The sequence below is a fragment of the Lithobates pipiens genome, unplaced genomic scaffold, assembly GCF_037356315.1.
Source record: "Lithobates pipiens isolate NorthernLeopardFrog02 unplaced genomic scaffold, aLitPip1_a1.2 Scaffold_30, whole genome shotgun sequence".
NCBI classification, from domain to species: domain Eukaryota; kingdom Metazoa; phylum Chordata; class Amphibia; order Anura; family Ranidae; genus Lithobates; species Lithobates pipiens.
The window spans coordinates 102862129-102880351 of record NW_027507791.1 but is presented as its reverse complement, the minus strand read 5'-3'; the positions used below and the strand labels follow the sequence as shown (position 1 = coordinate 102880351).

The 18223-nt window shown below is 42.9% G+C and overlaps 1 protein-coding gene across 1 annotated transcript in view; it reads left to right on the top strand.

Annotated features, from left to right (window-relative positions):
- Window positions 1-18223, top strand: part of LOC143943137 (uncharacterized) — a 42820-nt gene that overhangs the window by 1007 nt on the left and 23590 nt on the right. The window contains exons 2-4 of the mRNA XM_077464709.1: window positions 10906-11027; window positions 11222-11360; window positions 17141-17262. Of these exons, the coding sequence (XP_077320835.1) occupies window positions 10906-11027; window positions 11222-11360; window positions 17141-17262 (383 nt within the window). The remainder of the gene's footprint in view (window positions 1-10905; window positions 11028-11221; window positions 11361-17140; window positions 17263-18223) is intronic.

Genomic DNA, 18223 nt, shown 5'->3' with positions numbered 1-18223 from the left:
GGACGCATTGGGTACCAATCTCTCTCAGAAGCCAATCAGTGGGCGCGTTTGTCTCGCTTTGTATTCCAGGAGGGGGTACTTAAGGTGCCAAAGTCACATAGTTCTGGGTTCCGGTCCAGAAGTTATGTTCTGACTCCATGGTCCTGGTCCTCCTGACCAGCCCCCAGAGGCCCTCATAGCCTAGGGGTGCAGATCCATCCGTTTCTGAGTCTCGGAACTGGCTAGTCCGAGGCACAATAACTGGAAGGAGGATTCTAAAGTGGTCCGGTGTCGTCTCTGGTTTTGGAGAGGCCCAGCAACTCGTCATGCAACCAGGGGAGAACTCTTTGGAAGAGGGCCACGCATGGTAAGAGCCTGGATGCTGAGCTGTATGGACATTAATTGAATCCACATTTCTTACGGTATCGCCGGACCGGCTGTAAGATACTGGTACCGTAAGAAGGTTCCTATTCCCATCCTATTACAACTAAGTTCCTGTGAGAGACTTTCTGTGTTCATCTAAAAGTTTGCAACCAAGTCTGTCGCAGAGACTTTGCTAAATTTAAGTCATGTGTCGGCTGCTAAGTCCATAAATCAGGATTTATCCGACAGTGGACATATCCAGTTGCGAGTGGCTATTCCCTGGATTACCTAGAGAGACATTTATAAAGTGTCAGCGGTTTCAAAGTGCCTGAGCTTCCATAACTATACCCTCTATTCCCAGCTGAGAGACTGTGTTTCTGTTCAACATTTTAAGCAAATAAAAATTCGTAAAGGAATTCCAGTGTCGGTCTCTGCAGTTATTGGGCTATCAACCTCGGGAACCCTAGACAAGAACGACAAGTTACAAGGTGGAGGAGGTAAACGGTAAGCCCAAGACAACCATCCGCTCCTTCCGGGGTCAGTGCTACACTAAAATGCCATTTTAGTCAAAAGACTAAAACGAAATCCAAATTTGCTGCCAAAATTAACACTGGTGGTGCGTTCCAGTGCAGAAAAGTGCAGCATGCTAAAACTTTTTTTTTTTTTTAAATGCACATGAATGCGCTGCATTGGTGTAAATGCAGCTTATTGGAATATGTTCATTCTTCTTGCATATGCGTTCATTCTGCATTTATGCTGCATTTAAAAATGCATCTGACTGCATCTGGTGTAGATGTGCCCTAAGGGCTGGGTAACACCAGCCGCTGCATGGCAGTGCAATCCGGATGAGATCAGCACATTGAAGATGCTCTGAGCTTGGCGGATCACACTGTTTCCTTTTTTTAACCAAACTTTATTGAGATGTCACAAAGATATATCATAGAGTTTAATTGCCAGCCATGCAGTGCGAGGCAGTGGATTGCCTCTCATCACAGTGTGCAGATAAAGACTTTTGCTCAGCGCACCGTGCCCACACATCACCACAGCACAGTGGTGTGAACCGAGCACATGTGAGACCGGGAATTTTGCCTTGTCCATGCAGTGGTACTGTGCTGGAATAAAAGCCCATTGCAGTCACACTGCATCTGGTGTAATAAAATATGCTCATTTAAGCCTCATAAACACAATCTGATTTTTCGCAGACAAAACCTCTGACTTTTATCCGAAGGGCGTTGGCAGGAACTTGTCTTGCATACAAACGGTACACAATTGTCAGCCAACAAACACGAAAGTAGTGACATACTACGTGGGTTTTCAGCTCTTTAGCACCACCCTTTGGGCTCCTTCTTCTAATTTCGTTTTAGTAGAAGTTTGGTGTGTTGATTTGCGCTTTTCATTTTGCGCTTTTCATTTTGCACTTTTCATTTCACACTTTTCAGTTCATTTCCAAATGGTCGTTAGTCAACCAGCCATGTTGCGGAATCGGAGGAGATAACGTTATTTATTATTGGCCTTGGAGTTATTGTTTTGACCCAAGTCCAGTCCAGGAACAGGAGGAGGAGGAGTTCTTGTACCAAAAATTGGTTGCTTTATTAATCGTGACCAATTATGTCATATGCCTTTGCTGCGGGAGCTCCAGTAGAATAAACCAGATGATTTTCGGAATTATCTCCAGATGACGGATCCCTGCTTTCACCAACTCTTGGCATTGTTGACCCCCTATATTAAGAAGCAGGACACATGCATGAGGCTTTTATTTTATTTTTTGGTTGAATAATAATGATTTGATTTGTTATATTTTCTATAATTTTGGATGCATAGAATGCACTTTTTGGTTAAGTTCTATTGGCAGATAGCATGTCTAATTTAATTTGTTTTCATCTTTTAATGCACAATAAAAAAATAATGGAGAATAATACTTGGCTATGTGTTTTACTTTAAATGACAGTTTGGGAGTAGACCAGGGCTCGACAAAACCCGGGCGCCAGGTCGCATTTGCGACTAGAATTAGCGACCTGGCACCTGGGGCAGCACAGCTGGGGGTATCCTGTCTCCGTGGACCCCCCCCCCCAGCGTGATCGCGTCGGGCCGCGCCGCTGGTGGCCGGTAATTGAGCCCCCGGCTTTGAAGCCTTCTACGATCCTATGGTTCCTTCTGAAATCTGGTGCCCTCTTGTGATGGCCGTTGGAATTACAACCAGCAATGCTAATGGAGCTTCCCCTGCCTGCCAGCCTATCTCCTTCCCTTTACTCAGAACCCCTAAACATTATATATATATTTTATTCTAACACCCTATAGAATAAAATGGTGGTCGTTGCAATACTGTCTGTCACACCGTATTTGCACAGCGGACTTACAAGCGCACTTTTTTGGGGAAAATGTATTTAATAAAAAATAAAAAATAAAAAACAACAGTAAAGTTAGCCCAATTTTTTTTTATATTGTGAAAGATAATGTTACGTCGAGTAAATCGATACCCAACATGTCATGCTTCAAAATTGCGCCCGCTCATGGAATGGTGACAAACTTTTACCCTTTAAAATCTCCATAGGCGACGTTTAAAAAATTCTACAGGTTGCACGTTTTAAGTTACAGAGGAGGTCTGGGGCTAGAATTATTCCTCTCACTCTACCGATCGCAGCGATACCTCACATGTGTGGTTTGAACACCGCTTTCATATATGCGTTCGCTTCTGCATGCAAGCTTGGCGGGACAGGGCGCGTTTAAAATATTTGTTTTTTTCTTATTTTAACTTTTATTTTAATTTTTTTCACTGTTCTTTTAAAAAAAAAAAAGTGTGTCACTTTTATTCCTATTACAAGGAATGTAAAAATCCCTTGTAATAGAAAAAAGCATGACAGGTCCTCTTGTATATTAGATCTGGGGTCAGAGAGACCTCACATCTCATATTTACACTAAAATGCAATTTAAAAAAAAATTGTCATTTGAAAAAAATAAAAAAATAAAATGTCCCTCTAAGAGCTATGGACAATGACTTGGAGACAGGTGGGGGGCTGGGGGCGCTATCTTCCCCTCACTCGTCTCCATGTCAGGCCAGGGACAGGTCCAGATCACCATCACAGACCTGGCTCCTAACTTTTTTAGCTGGCTCCTAGATTCCAAGCAAATTTGTCAACCCCTGGAGTAGACAGTTATATTTTAAAAACTACAATGTAAAATTGACAAGGGACACCAACATAGTTGTAACTTTGATCTTAAAGCAGAGGTCCACCCTAAAGTGGACCTTCTGCTCATCGGAACCCTCCCCCCCTCCGGCGCCACAATTGGCACCTTTCAGGGGGGAGGGGGGTGCGGGTACCTGTACAGTACAGGTATCTGCACCCACTTCCGGGATAGCTCTCTGCGGAAAGGGGCGTAGATCTACGCCCCTTTCCGAAAGTCCCCCGCTGCCTGCTGGGAAACACACAGATCCCAGAGGCAGCGGGTCCATCCTTATAGCGCAGCGCGACTCGCGCATGCGCAATAGGGAACCGGGAAATGAAGCCGAAAGGCTCCACTTCCTGATTCCCATACCCAAGATGGCGGCGGCAGCACCCGAGAGACGATTGAGAGATTGGCTTCGGGTGCCGACATCGCGGGCGCGCTGGACAGGTAAGTGTCACTATTTTAAAAGTCAGCAGCTGCAGTATTTGTAGCTGCTGGCTTTTAAAAAAAGAAAAAAAAACGCGGAGTCCCGGCGGACTCCCGCTTTAAAAACTAGGGGATAATGGTGTTGTTGTAACTTGCACCCAAAAATAAATAAATAATAAGAAGCATAATAATATTATTCCTGATATCACTAGAAAAAAAAAGCCTTTTGAAAATTCGTTTGCAATAACTCCATCAGTTTTACCAGCAAAACAGCTTCATTATTATCCCATTAAAGAAGAAAAGAATGTGCGCTGCATTTTGAGATTTCATAATTTGTCGCATCACGAATGTTAATTCTCCATTATGAAGGCTAGTTTACAAGACAGACCACTTCTGGCTCGTCCTTGCTTCTGAGCATGTGTGTTTGTACTTTGGACTTTTGTTCAACGGACTTGTGTACACACACTCGGAAAATCCGACAACAGACATTTGTCCGCGGAAAATCCGACAACAATTGTCCGACGAAGCGTACAAACGGTCAGATTTTCCTCCAACAGCCTGTCATCACACATTTCCCGTCGGAAAATCAGATCATGTGTACGAGGCTCAAGAGCGGGTTTACACCAGTTTGCGGGAGTTTGGGTGCAAGACGTGTTTACATGCATTTTTTGACACATTTTTCTGTACCCCAGTTCCTATGTGTGCACACTTAGTTGAGTCTCTTAACCTTGTTTCCATGTCCTATGCACGAAAACATTGGAACTGGAGTGCAGAAAAATTGCAGCAGGTGCTCTTGACTGATAATTCAAAATGAGAAATATTTGCCTGTAACAGGAGGCAGTTTGTTTTGGAAAGCCTGGAGAGCGGTACAATAATGAGTGTCTGCTGGCAACAGTGAAGCATGGTGGATGTTCCTTTGGGGCTGCATTTCTGCAAATGCAATTGGAGATTTGGTCAGTATCAATGGTGTCTTCAATGCTGAGAAATACAGGCAGATACTTATCCATCGTGCCATACCATCAGGGAGGTGTGCGACTATTCTACCACAGGACAACGACACCAAACATGCAGCCAATGCCATTAAGAACTATCTTCAGTGTAAAGAAGAACAAGGATATCTGGAAGTGATGGTTTGGCCCCCACAGAGCGCTGATCTTAACATCGAGTCTGTCTGGGATCACATGAAAAGATAGACGGATTTGAGGCAGCCTACATCCACAGATCTGTGGTTAGTTCTCCAAGATGTTTGGAACAACCTACCTGCCGAGTTCCTTCAAAAACTGCGTGCAAGCGTACCTAGAAGAATTGATGCTCCTTTGAAGGCAAATATTGATTTGATTTGGATTTCGCTTCTGTTCATTTACATTTTTTTTCAGACATGCAGAAAACCTTTGCACAATACTGTACTTGAAGTGATTGTAAAGTTTTGTTTAAAAAAATAAATAAAAATAAATAACAAACATGTTATACTTACCTCCTCTGTGCAAGGGTTTTGCGCAGAGTAGCCCCAATCCTCCTTTTCTGGGGTTCCCCCCACGGTGCTCCTCCTCTTCTCGAGTGCCCCCACGGAGAGCCGTTTTCTGTGGGGGCACTCGTGTGGCCGTGCATCCGAGTCCTGCTGCTGGGTCCAGTGACACAGACAGCAGGACTTGGCCCCCGACCCCAGCTCCAGTGTCACTGGATTTGATTGACAGCAGCGAGAGCCAATGGCCAATCAATCTATCCAATGAGGACCTGAGACATCGGCTGGAGCTGCTGTGCTCGTCCTTGATGCTGCAATGATCAGGTTCCAGCGCCGAGGGGACTGGGGGTCGGGGGGCTGCAACACAAAAGGTTTTTCACCTTAATGTATTAGGGGGAAAAACCGTGAGGGTTTACAACCCCTTTAAAGGCTAAGTTCACCTTTAAGAAAAAAATATGGGGTTAACATGCAACATGGTTTAAAGGTGAGCTTAGACTTTAAATAATCCCAGGCAACCTAATAAAAGGATAAACGTAGCTGTTCCTGGTGACAACCAGTTTTCTATTTATCTTTTAACCTTCTATAGGTAAATGATAGCTGAAATATTTTTGCCTCTGCATGGAGTTCTAATTTAAAATGCCCTTGTGCCCAGACTATAGATATTATAGTATTATTAATCCCTTCACGAGCAAATAAATGTACCTGCATACCTTACATCACCATCGTTTGCCTTCCCTTTTTTGTGCAATCTTTACAGTATAATCAGTATTTGAAAGTCTGGTGTGTGGAGTTTCTGCCTATAGGCCTCATGTACACTGGGCAGTTTTAAAGAGGAACTGCAGTCTGCTCACATTATTTGTAATAAAAACATCTTTGCCATTCTGAGGCTTCCCTCCAACCATTTTGCATATTATTTTATATATACTGTGATTCTGTGCTTGCCAAATATGCTGCAAAAATCTCCCTCCACTGAGTCTGGCTGCTACCATTTTAACTGTGGGCAGCTGAAGCTCCTGCCTGTTCACTTCCTGGATTTACAAAGACACACAGAGGCATACCTCCAGCTCTGCAGCCCTTCAGCTCTCATTGGCCCTCTTATGACTCATCATCCCCTCCCTTCCTGGCAAACTCTCACAAGCATGAGAGAGAGAGAGCTGTGCATGATGTCATCAGATTAGAACAGAGTTGCACATATCATTAACACAAATATCTAGCTATAAAACTTCTCAGCACGTGCATCAATTTGGCCAATGTTGCAAGTCCTCCTTATTGGAAAAGTGGTTTACAAAAACATATATAATGTAAATATCCAGTATAGCACAGTCCTGTACAATTTTAGACTTTTAGACCATATACAGACTCTTATTAGGCGCACTCTAATCTCTTTGAGTCCTTTGTATTGTTGACACCATATGTGACCACCACCGGAAGTAAGGAATGCCTGCTTACCAGATGCACTGGACCTATAAAAAGGTCAGTGATGTTTGTGGCTGATTACCCTGCCAGGGCCTTTAGACAGTGATCTGGTCTGTGATCAGTGGTCCTGCAGACAGTCTCTTTCTCTTCCGGCTGTCCCGAAGTGTCCCACTGAGGCCTGGACATGGCGCTACATTAGAGTTGCTTCTGTTTTACTTGTGATTTATCTCCATTTTAATTGTTTGGAAGCACGCTTTTTTCCCCCCATATACACGATATCATAAGCCTACGCTAATGACCAGACAAGAAACAGGAAGTGGGCTGTATAAGGTGTTTACTAACAGAAAAAAATCTTTTACTTAAAGTTAAAACAACAAGGGAGAAGATTTAATAAATGGAAATATGAAAAAATGACTCTGCTCTCTGGTGTTTTTTTTCTGCCTTTAAACACCCCTGCATGTTAGCCTGTGTGTCCATGCACATGAACGCTTAGAGGATTTAAGAGGCAGGGGTGTTTAGAGGCAGGAAAACAACACACTGCCAGGGCATCCAGGAGCAGCTACATTTTCGCAAAAAAAAAAAACTTCCACTGGGAAGGCGATCTGAGTGGCACTGGGAGCAGGTACTTGTCAAAATACCCCCCCCCCCCCCCCATAAATCTGTGCACATCTGCCACATCTTTACTAATGCACATTGCACATCTGTCCGTGGTTATCTGCACAAATCTGTCCCAGTAAATATCTGCGCACATCTGTCCGTGATCATCTGCCCGTGATCATTGCCACATCTGTCCATGATCATCTGCCACATCTGTCCCAGTGCACATCTGCCCACATCTGTCCCAGTGCACGTTTGCACATATCTGTCTGTGATCATCTACACACGTCTTTGCCAGTGCACATATGCACACATCTGTCTGTGATCATCTGCTACATCTGTACATATCTGTCCATGATATCTGCCACATCTGTCCCAGTGCACATCTGCACACATCTGTCCATGATCATCTGCCACATCTGTCCCAGTGCACGTCTGCAAAAATCTTTCCAAGTGATCAACATCTGCCACATCTGTCTCACTGATCTGTTAACATGGCTAAAAAATTAGGAGGTTTTTCATATACTCCAGAGTATGTTGGACGAGAGAAACGGGGAAATCTCTCTGTCAGATTCAGATAGCGAGTATGATCCAGTAGAAAGCAGTGGCTCTGAAATGGAAACTGAGGAGGACAGAATCCTAACAAAAAGGTTCAGGAGCCTTCAAAAATGTGATAGGTACTCAGGAAATGAAATGTGTAATTTATGTCTTTAGAATGCCTGAGGGTATTACTTGAATGTCGGGCCTCTGTATGTGGCCAGGCTGTGGGATATTGCTGTACTCGGGAGGAGTAGCAGAATGTATTTTGGGGCGTAAATTTTGCTATGCACATGCTATGTGAAACATGCTGATGTAGAAATATCTTATAAATTGACAACTTTGTGTAAAAAAAAAAAATACGTTTTAATTTTCTTTCCACATTTTCCAAAAACTTGAACTTGGAAAAAAATTACATGTTCAAAAAACTCATTATGCCTCTTGGAATATACATTGGGGTGCTTGCTTTCCAAAATGGGGTAATTTTGTGGGTAATTCCACTATCTTGGTGCTCCAGGGCCCTTCAAAAATGTGAAACTAAATGTGTAATTTATGCTCCTAGAACACCTGATGGTGCTCCTTGCATGTTGGGCCTTTGTATGTGGCCAGGCTGTAGAAAAGTCTTACACATGTGGTATCACCATACTCAGGAGGAGTAGCAGAATATATTTTGGGGTATAATTGCAAGTTTACCTATGCCATGTGTGAGAAATAAAATCTTAATTTTCCAAACAATTGTGGGCAAAAAATTGCATCTCTAAAAAACTCACTCTGCCTTCTACTCAATACCTTGTACTGTCATCTTTACAAAAAGGGGTAATTTGGGGGATATTTGTACTGTGCTTACATTTTAGGGCCTCAGGAAATGAGATAGGCCATCAGCACATCAGGATTGTTAAAATGTCAGTGATACATAGCGTAGCTTGTAGACACTATAACTTTCACTCAAACCAATTATACACTTATCAGGATTATTTTTTTACCAAAGACATGTAGCAGAATACATTCTGGCCTAAATTTAAGCCCTAAAGTGGAACTTCTGCTGATCGGAACCCTCCCCCCCTCCGGTGTCACAATTGGCACCTTACAGGGGGGAGGGGGGTGGAGATACCTGTCAAAGACAGGTATTTACACCCACTTCTGGGCATAGACTCCCGTGGGAGTCTATGTCATTTCCTGTCCTGCCGCGCTGTCTGCTGGGACACACACGGGTCCCAGAGACAGCGCGGATAATTCCTATTGCGCTGCGCGACTCGCGCATGCGCAGTAGGGAACCGGAAAGTGAAGCCGATTCGCTTCACTTCCTGATTCCCTCACCTAGAATGGTGACGGCAGCAGCCGAGAGCCGAGCGATCGATCGGCCTCGGCTGCCGGCATCGCTGGAACTCGGGACAGGTGAGTGTCCATTTATTAAAAGTCAGCAGCTGTAGTATTTATAGCTGCTGGCTTTTAATATTTTTTTTTAGGTGGAATCCCTCTTTATGATGAAATTAGATTTTATTATTATTCTTTTAAAACAGTAAGTAGAAAATATTGTTGTTTTTTTTTTTGGCTTATTTCGCAAAGATTTAAAAACCCAGTGGTGAATAAATACCATCAAGAAAAAGCTCTATTTGTATGAACAAAATTATAAAAATGTCATTTGGGTACAGTGTAGCATGACTGAGTAATTGTCATTCAAAGTGCAAGAGCACAGAAAGCTGAACATTGGTCTGGGAAGGAAGGGGGTGAAAGCGCCCAGTATTGAGGTGGTTAAATCAAGACCTCACTGGCCCCTCTAGCTGCTTATACTGTGAATTAATTCAATCATCTTACAAATTAAAAAAGAATACAGAAACATTAGCTCTAATAATAGAATAAGCATGTAGATCTGTTTAGTAGCAGTGCTGGTTAACCACTTGCCAACTGTGTCACGCAGATATACTGCGGCACAATGGCTCTCCTTGGCAAAATCCAATACATGTACATCCTACCCTTTTTCAGCTACCAAGGGTGTCGCGCACCACCGCGTGGCGAGAGACCCAACTCACGTGACCCCCAGGGCATGATCGCTGCCAGCCACACGCGATAGTGCACACGAGCGCCAGCACAGGGATTTGTATGCGTGTAAACACACAAATCTCTGTGCTGTCAGAGGAGAGGAGCCATATTGTTTGTTCCTACTAAGTGGGAAAAACAATATGGCTCCTCTCCCAGTCAATCCTATCCCCATACAGTTAGAACACAGTGAGGGAACACACAATTAACCTCTTGATCGTGCCCTAGTGTTAACCCCTTCCCTGCCAGTGACATTTAAACAGTAATCAGTGTATGTTTAAAGCACTGATCGCTGTATAAATGCCAATGGTCCCAAAAAAGTGTCAAAAGTCTCTGATCTGTCCGTTGCAATGTCACAAATCGCCACTATTACTAGTAAAAAAATAATAATAAAAATGCCATAAATCTTTCCCATAGTTTGCAGACGCTATAACTTTTGCGCAAACCAATCAATATACGCTTATTGCGATTTGTTTTACCAAAAATATGTAGCAGAATATATATTGGCCTAAACTGATGAAGAAATTTGCTTTTCCAAAAACAATTTGGGGGGGTATTTATTATAGCAAAAAATAAAAAATATTGTTTTTTTTTTCAAAATTGTCACTCTTTTTTTGTTTATAGAGCAAAAAATAAAAACCGCAGAGGTGATCAAAAGAAATCTCTATTTGTGGGAAAAAAGGACACAGATTAATTTTGGGTACAGCGTCGAACGACCACACAATTGTCAGTTAAAGCGACGCAGTGCCAAATTGTAAAAAGTGATCTGCTCAGGAAGGGGGTAAAGTTTTCTGGGGCTGAAGCGGTTAATGTAGATTCAACAAAGAGCGAAAGAAGTTGCTGTTAACATACTGAAAGAGCTTTTATACCTGTAAGCCTCTTTTGAGCGATGAGTGAAATTAATATTTTAAATTGTATTGTAGGTGAAATAGAAGATTTACTCAGAAGTAACGCTGATGTGCTTCTAAACTGTATTGCTGATGACTTACGAAGCAGTCTGCCACTGGAAGCCATGGTTGGATCAGAGAACCAAGTGATAGACATTGTGAGATTTCTAGACATTCAGATCTTCTTTATGACTGTATCTGATTGGCTACTGTGTGTAAATACAGATAATCTCTAGAAGATGCATGCATCTCCTCCATTTATCATTTATCATTTGGGTTATTTTAATGACCCTATCCATCCATCTATTCTCCAACCTTACATGCACTAATTATCTTCTGTGGTTATTTACAGATTCAGAGTCTTCAGAGGCCAACCCTTCATGTAGATGCTTTCCTTTATGATGATGATACTGTTGATGCATTATGCGAGGAGGGGAAGATGAGTCGGAATTACTGTATGTCATGTGGATCTAGAAAAACTGCTCCTTTAGGTGAGCCCTACACTAAGTACATTTCACTATTTCCTCCAGGTATTTTTTTTTTTAACCCACTAAATGTATGATTTAATCAATAAAAATAATCACTGCTTAAAAAAACTTAGAAATTCATTAACAATCCCAAAAGCATAAACTGTAAATGCACTCCTGTTTGTAATGATGCATGTACATGAGTGTTAAAACACAGTAACTGCTGAAACAGTTACAAACGTATCTGTAATGCCGCGTACACAGAACCGGACTTTTCGACAGCAAAGGAACGAATCCGTCTGACAATTCGATCGTGTGTGGGCTCCATCGGACATTTGCTGTTCAAAAATGTGACAGACATTAGAAATAGAACATGTTTCAAATTTTTTCGCCGGAACTCCGCCAGACCCAGTTCCTATCGAGCAATCCGTTCGTGTGTATGCTAGTCCGACGGACAAAAACCCACGGTAGGGCAGCTATTGGCTACTGGCTATGAACTTCCTTATTCTAGTCCGGTCGTACGTCATCACATTCGAATCCGTCGAACTTTGGTGTGATTTAGTTTGGCCAAGTCCGTTTATTCAGAAGGTCCGTCGGAACTCTGCTGAAAGTCCGTCGGGAAGACCGTCAGACCTAGTCCATCGAAAAGTCCAGTCGTGTGTACGCAGCATTAGTGCTACACAGGAATAAGGCTGCATTCGTATGGGTGACTAGCACCAATGTGAATGACTGTGGCAGGTATCTGCTGATTTCTTCAGCCATTTTTGGCACCTGTAAGTGGCTGTTTGTGGCTATTCACAGTCACACTTTTTGCGCATCCAGCAGCAATCACCGCAGGTAATCACTGTCCCTCCAAACAGCAATAGATAGCGGTGGTCACCACCAACCTGTCATTAATGTGTATGGGCTCAGAAGCTGCAGATATTTACTCACAGCTGTATAAATTAGTAGATTCCGCATGCTGCAATTTGCACCGGTGCTAGTTGTCCATGCGAATGTAGCTTAAGGCTAGGTACACACGGGACCAACATCGCCCGAAAACAGAGGTGGCGCAGGAACCGTTCTGTTGAACAAGCATGCTGGGAAAACTGGCATCCGATCAGCGCTTACAGCCAATGGTTGTGAGCAATGATCAGTGTGTTTTGGCAGGGAGGCAGTCCACCTGTCAAAACACAATAGCCCAGCGGGGAGATTGCCACACTAACATCGCTTGTTAGTTCGGTGAGCTGTAAGTTTTTTGTTTTTTTCGTTCAGTCTGTTCGGTTGTGTGTACCTAGCTTGAATGTAGAAAACTCACCCACTTGCTATCAATTTCTTAATCATGATTAAGGCCGGGTTCACACTGATACGACACAACTGTTGTATGACTGTTGTAGAACCCTGCTACATCTGTCCTATATCGGTCCTACTTCCATCCCACTTGAATGAACAAGATACGATTTTGCTCCTACTTTGAGACAGTATGACTTGTCCTTTGACCAATCAAAACCATCCCAGTGTGACATAAATTCCTTTTACTGCTGCTCTAATCACTATGTCGGATGTCACAAGTTGGATGGTTAGCACAAGGATCCTAATTTGATCTGACTTCAATGATATTCAGTGGGTTGAAGTAGGACCAAAGTCGGGCCAAAGTAGTTCATGGAGCATTTTCAAAGTCGGACCCACTTGTGTCGGACCAGTTAAAGTGATTGTAAACCCTCTGGGACCATTTTAACCTACAGGTAACCCTAGATTAAGGCTTACCTGTAGGTGCAAGAAATATCTCCTAAACCTACACGGTTAAGGAGATATTTAACAAAAAGCGGGCACCGCTGTCTACGTTGCATGCATGCCGCAGACAACAGCTCAGGCACACTGAACGCGCCGCAAGTGAAGGCGAACGTGCCATCACTGACGGCTCCCATGCGCCGGAGTGATTTTATTGCGACTCTGGCCAGTCATATCACCAGAGCCGTGATACCCAGAAGTCACTCCGGGTATCATGGCAGCGACAGAGGACGTGGACGAGGGTCACTTTGGGGGCTTCGATCTCAGGTAAGTTATTCATAATGAGCTAGTATTCTATGCATACTAGCTCATTATGACTTTGCCTTGCAGGGTGTATTTATTTTTTTCCAGGCTTTACTTCCTCTTTAAGACGGCACTCATAGTGAATCATTCATTTACACTCGTCATGCGACATGAGCTCCCAATGTTGTCGTACCAGTGTGAACCCGGCCTAATAGTATCCATTATTTTATTTGGCTGCAAAACTAGATACTGTTTGAACAAGAGATGGACAGCAGCATGTTTTTTACATTTATTCCTGTGTAGCACTACCAGATAGTTTTGTAACTGTTGCAGTGTTTACTGCATTTTAACATTCATATGCATGCATCATTACAATAGGAGTGAATTTATCATTTATGCTTTTGGGATTAATGGGTAAATTTATGCATACTTGTACTTGTACTTACTTACATACTTATACAGTACTTGTCCAATTCAGTGCAACTCCTGCAATCTTGCTTTCAGAGTTTTGTTCCTCTTTCTTGTGCTGTAGGAATATTATTATTTTTATCTGCTAATTAAAGACAGTATGTAGTGACATTTAATGATGCGTCACAGCCCCAACCTTTGCAGGCGGTAGGAAGAGTGCTCTTTGTAGCCTCTTATGGTAGCCATACACATAGCAAATTGTGATTGATCTAGGAAAAGCAAGGAATTGATTGATCTAGGAAAAGTGATCTGTCATTGATTAAAAATATCAAACAATGTACCTTTGTAAAAGAAAAATATCAAACAATGTAACACAATATTGTTCGGCACTTTACGAGCAAATTAAAATATGATCTATCAGTCATAAATTTATTCCAAACAAACTTTTACAATCTTTATTATGTTCAGTTCTTCAATACACATGGAGTTATTCATTTGATCGGTCAGCAGGGTGTCTTATCGCAGTGCCCAGGGGCCCCAGGTGCAGTTTACCCCCATAGTTTTCAGTGCTTTGCATGGGTTAAGGGAGAACCCCAAGGCAGAACAACTGAGCCCACGTACACACGGTCGGAGATTTTGCCAACAAAATCCGTCGGATTTTGCCCGTCAGATTTAGTCCTACGGATTGTGTCCGAAAATGTTGCATACACACGGTCGGGCCAAGTTGGCGAAAAATCTGATCTTTCAGAACGTGATGACGTAATTTCGTTACGATGGGACTACATTCAGGCTAGTAGCCAATAGCTTTGATGTAGGAATTTGATCTGAGCATGCGTGGCACTTGGTCCGATCAAAATGCTCTACACATGATCGGATTAGGTCCGTCCGGCCCAGTTGGTTGGGAAATATTTCCAACATGTTGGAAATTTGGATCGGACGGAGATTCGGACAGAACCAGTCCGATGCATACCACACACAGTCGGATTATCTGACGACGCGGTCCGATAAGACTCATTCAGACAGATTCTCCGACCGTGTGTACAAGGGCTTACTATTGTTGCTACTTGTGTGGACAGGATGTGTACAGCTCCGATTCCTGCTGGACCTCCTTTCCTATCCATTCCATGTGATCAGAGCAGTACAGATCCTGCCTACACAAGCAGCTGCAGTACCATGCTCTGCATTCTCCCAGAAAGGGGTTGTAAACCATCATTTTTCACCTTAATGCATTCTATGTATTAAGGTGAAAAACCTCCTGTGATGCATCAGCCGCCCAGAGCCCCCCTTTTACTTACCTGAGCCTGGTCTTTCCAGCGACGAGGACGGGCACACCATCTCCAGCAGGTGTCTAGAGTCCTGATTGGATAGAGTGATAGCAGAGCAGTCATTGGCTCTCACTGCTGTCAATCAAATCCAATGATGCGGGGGGCTGTTGTCTGTGTCAATGGATACAGCAGCAGGACACAGGAGCATGCCCGCACGAGTACCCCAAGGGAGAGCGGCTTTCCAACCGGGCACTCGAGAAGAGGAGGAGCCAGGATCGCTGCTAAGGAACCCCAAAAGAGGAGGATAGGGGCCACTCTGTGCAAAATCAACTGCACGGAGGAGGTAAGTATGACATGTTTTTTTTTTTTTTAAACAAACCTTTACATATCCTTTAATGCCTGAAAAGTGCCGGAAACTGCAGTGGGGAAGGTAGAAGGGGAGTCAATCTCATTGTACATTTAGCCCGCTGATAGAGTGCTAGAACAGATAAAATCTGTGACAGTAGCTTCCCAGCGCTGCTCTACTTGAGGAGACCATCTCTGTATTATACGTTACTGCACCCTGTACTGTGCCCCCATGCCCCCCACTGTAGTGTATCCTCCTGCCCCCCCCCCCCCCATACTGTGACATCTTGCCTTCTTTGCCCTTTTCTATTCATCCCATGTGATCAGAGCAGTACAGACCCTGCCTACACAAGCAGCTGTAATACAATGCTCCTCATTCTCCCTTATCCCCTGCAAAGCACCGAAAACTGCACGAGGAAAGGTAGAAGGGGAGAGGTAGATCTCATTGTACATTAAGCCCACTGACAGAGTGCCAGAACAGGTGAGATCTGTGACAGCAGCTTCCCTGCGCTATTCTACTTGAGGAGACCATCTCTGTATTATACATTACTGTACCCTGTACTCTGTCCGCCTGCCCCCTCTGTACTGTGCCCTCATGCCCCCCACTGTAGTGTATCCTCCTGCCCCTCCCCAATACTGTGACATCTTCCCTTCCTTGCCTGCTGACCCCTGTACTCTGCCCTTCTGACTTTTTATATTGTTTGGATATTTGTGTTGAGTGGTCTTTTTGATTTATGGAATGTTTTCTTATTGTTGAAAACCGATTTTAGAGAAAATACAAATAAATGTATGTTTAATTCTATCAACTGCGTTGATTGGGGCAGGCTGGTAGAGGCCCTCGTGCATTAATTTACCCAGGGGTCCATAATGCTATTAAGATGCCCCTTTCAGTCAGAAGCAATAATTAAAACTCTGATGTGGTTGATTGAGTTGGCAGAGTTGAAATCTATTGAATAGAGTGTCTCAGGTTTGCAAATCTTATTTAGTTTGATCAGTTTAATCACATTGTATGATCATATTGAAGTGGCTACCATTAGAGCTTGTATCCTGAAGCATGGCTTATATTAGCTCACCATAGGAACTGGCATTATAGGCAATATATGATAAAACTGTCCTCATATGTGTTTGATTTGAAGATCAACTGCAACCAATTAGTTTTTTTTTCTAGTTTTGGGAATCAAGAGGAATTGTTAGAACTTCTGTTCTGTTTATGTTGTGTATATTGTGGGAGAGATTTTTCTATGCTTTTTTTTTTGTGTTTTCTTTGCCCCATCAAGAAAATTGACTTGAATCATTATATAACGTCATTTTCGTTTATCGGTCACAGACATTTCTGTCATTCACATTGGGATATAGCCTGACTGATGGGGTTATATGCCCTAGGTATAGGAGATTGTCCCTCTTATGGGCTGTACCCTAGCACATTTAGAGACAGTGAAGGTAGACCTTGACTACTGTGTTTTGCTTAAAGCAGAATGCAGCATTTGTTGTATAACTGTATGTTAGTAGCCGGATTCCATCTCATTGATCTCAGTACTGAAATCCTGGATTTGAAGAAGATCTTGCTATTATTATTAGCATGTCATATCCTATATTATTCTGTATGTACAGTGTTTGGAGGAATAGGAGTTTACTTGGTGATAGACTCTTGTGAGACCCTTGCCTGGCTTTTTATTGAAGACCATGATGAATGCCAAGCATGCTCTACTAAATTGCATAAATTCAAGATTTCGCTGGCCATTGTCTTTTTTTGTTTTGTTTTTATATTTACAGACTTTATTTCACATTCTTTTTCTCTCGTGGAACTCAAGTTTCTATTCCAGCAAATGTTGCCTGATCTGAGTGGGAAAACACTAGTAGATGTGGGTTCCAGACTTGGAGCTGTTCTGTATGCGGTAAAACAAAGTTGCATATATATTTTTTAGCATGATATTGTGTCTTCATCAACCAAGGCTAAAGGAAGTTAGAGACCCCTTACTTTGTATATGAGAAAATTGCCCAATGAAAAGTATCCACAGATGTGAAAGTATTGTTCAAAACAGCCTGATTGGGTGTTGGGTGACTTCCTTTTTATGTGTGTATGGGGTAGCTATCCTCTGTGGCTTAGGTGCACAACCCCCCTGGTGCAATTTATTTATTTGCACCATTGATCAGCCAAGTAAAAAAATGTCAAGCCTCTGCTCACCCCAACTACAAAATCCAGGACGCTTTACATGCAGAGAGATGTACATCTAAGGGATGCCAATTGTACTGCAGTTGTGTGCAAACCCATGCTTATTCTGAAACTTAAAACAGGTTAATAACATTAAAGCAGATTTCTGACAGTACACTTTTCTTTATTCTGTATTGAAAATTGTCAAAATAGTTTTTCTTTTTTATGAGGTCAATACAAAATTATGCAATAAGCCCTGGTTCACATTTGTGCTATTTGACATGTCAAATCGCATGTCAAATTAGCAGCAATTGCCGGAAATGGCACAGTCCTAATCGGTGCGACGGCGCACTTGCGGTACCGCACCGATTTCAAAAAGTAGTTTCTGTACTACTTTTTGCGATTTTGGGGTGCGATTTCTATTGACATCTGTGCAGAAACCCTCACAGATGTCTTTGAAATCACAGCCAAAATCGAGACTGACATGCGGGAGAGAAATCTTGTGAGTTCAGCTGAACTCGCACCGCTCCATTCCTGCAGCTCAGTGTGAACCTGGGCTAAATGTGCAACCCAAGATTGGTTCCTACACCCGTGCAATTAGTGACTTAAACCAAATGTGGAACTAACTTACAGTATAGCCGTAATGGCTAGTGCTGTGTCCAAAATATCAAGAAAAAAATGTGGTAAATAATTAATATGAAGAT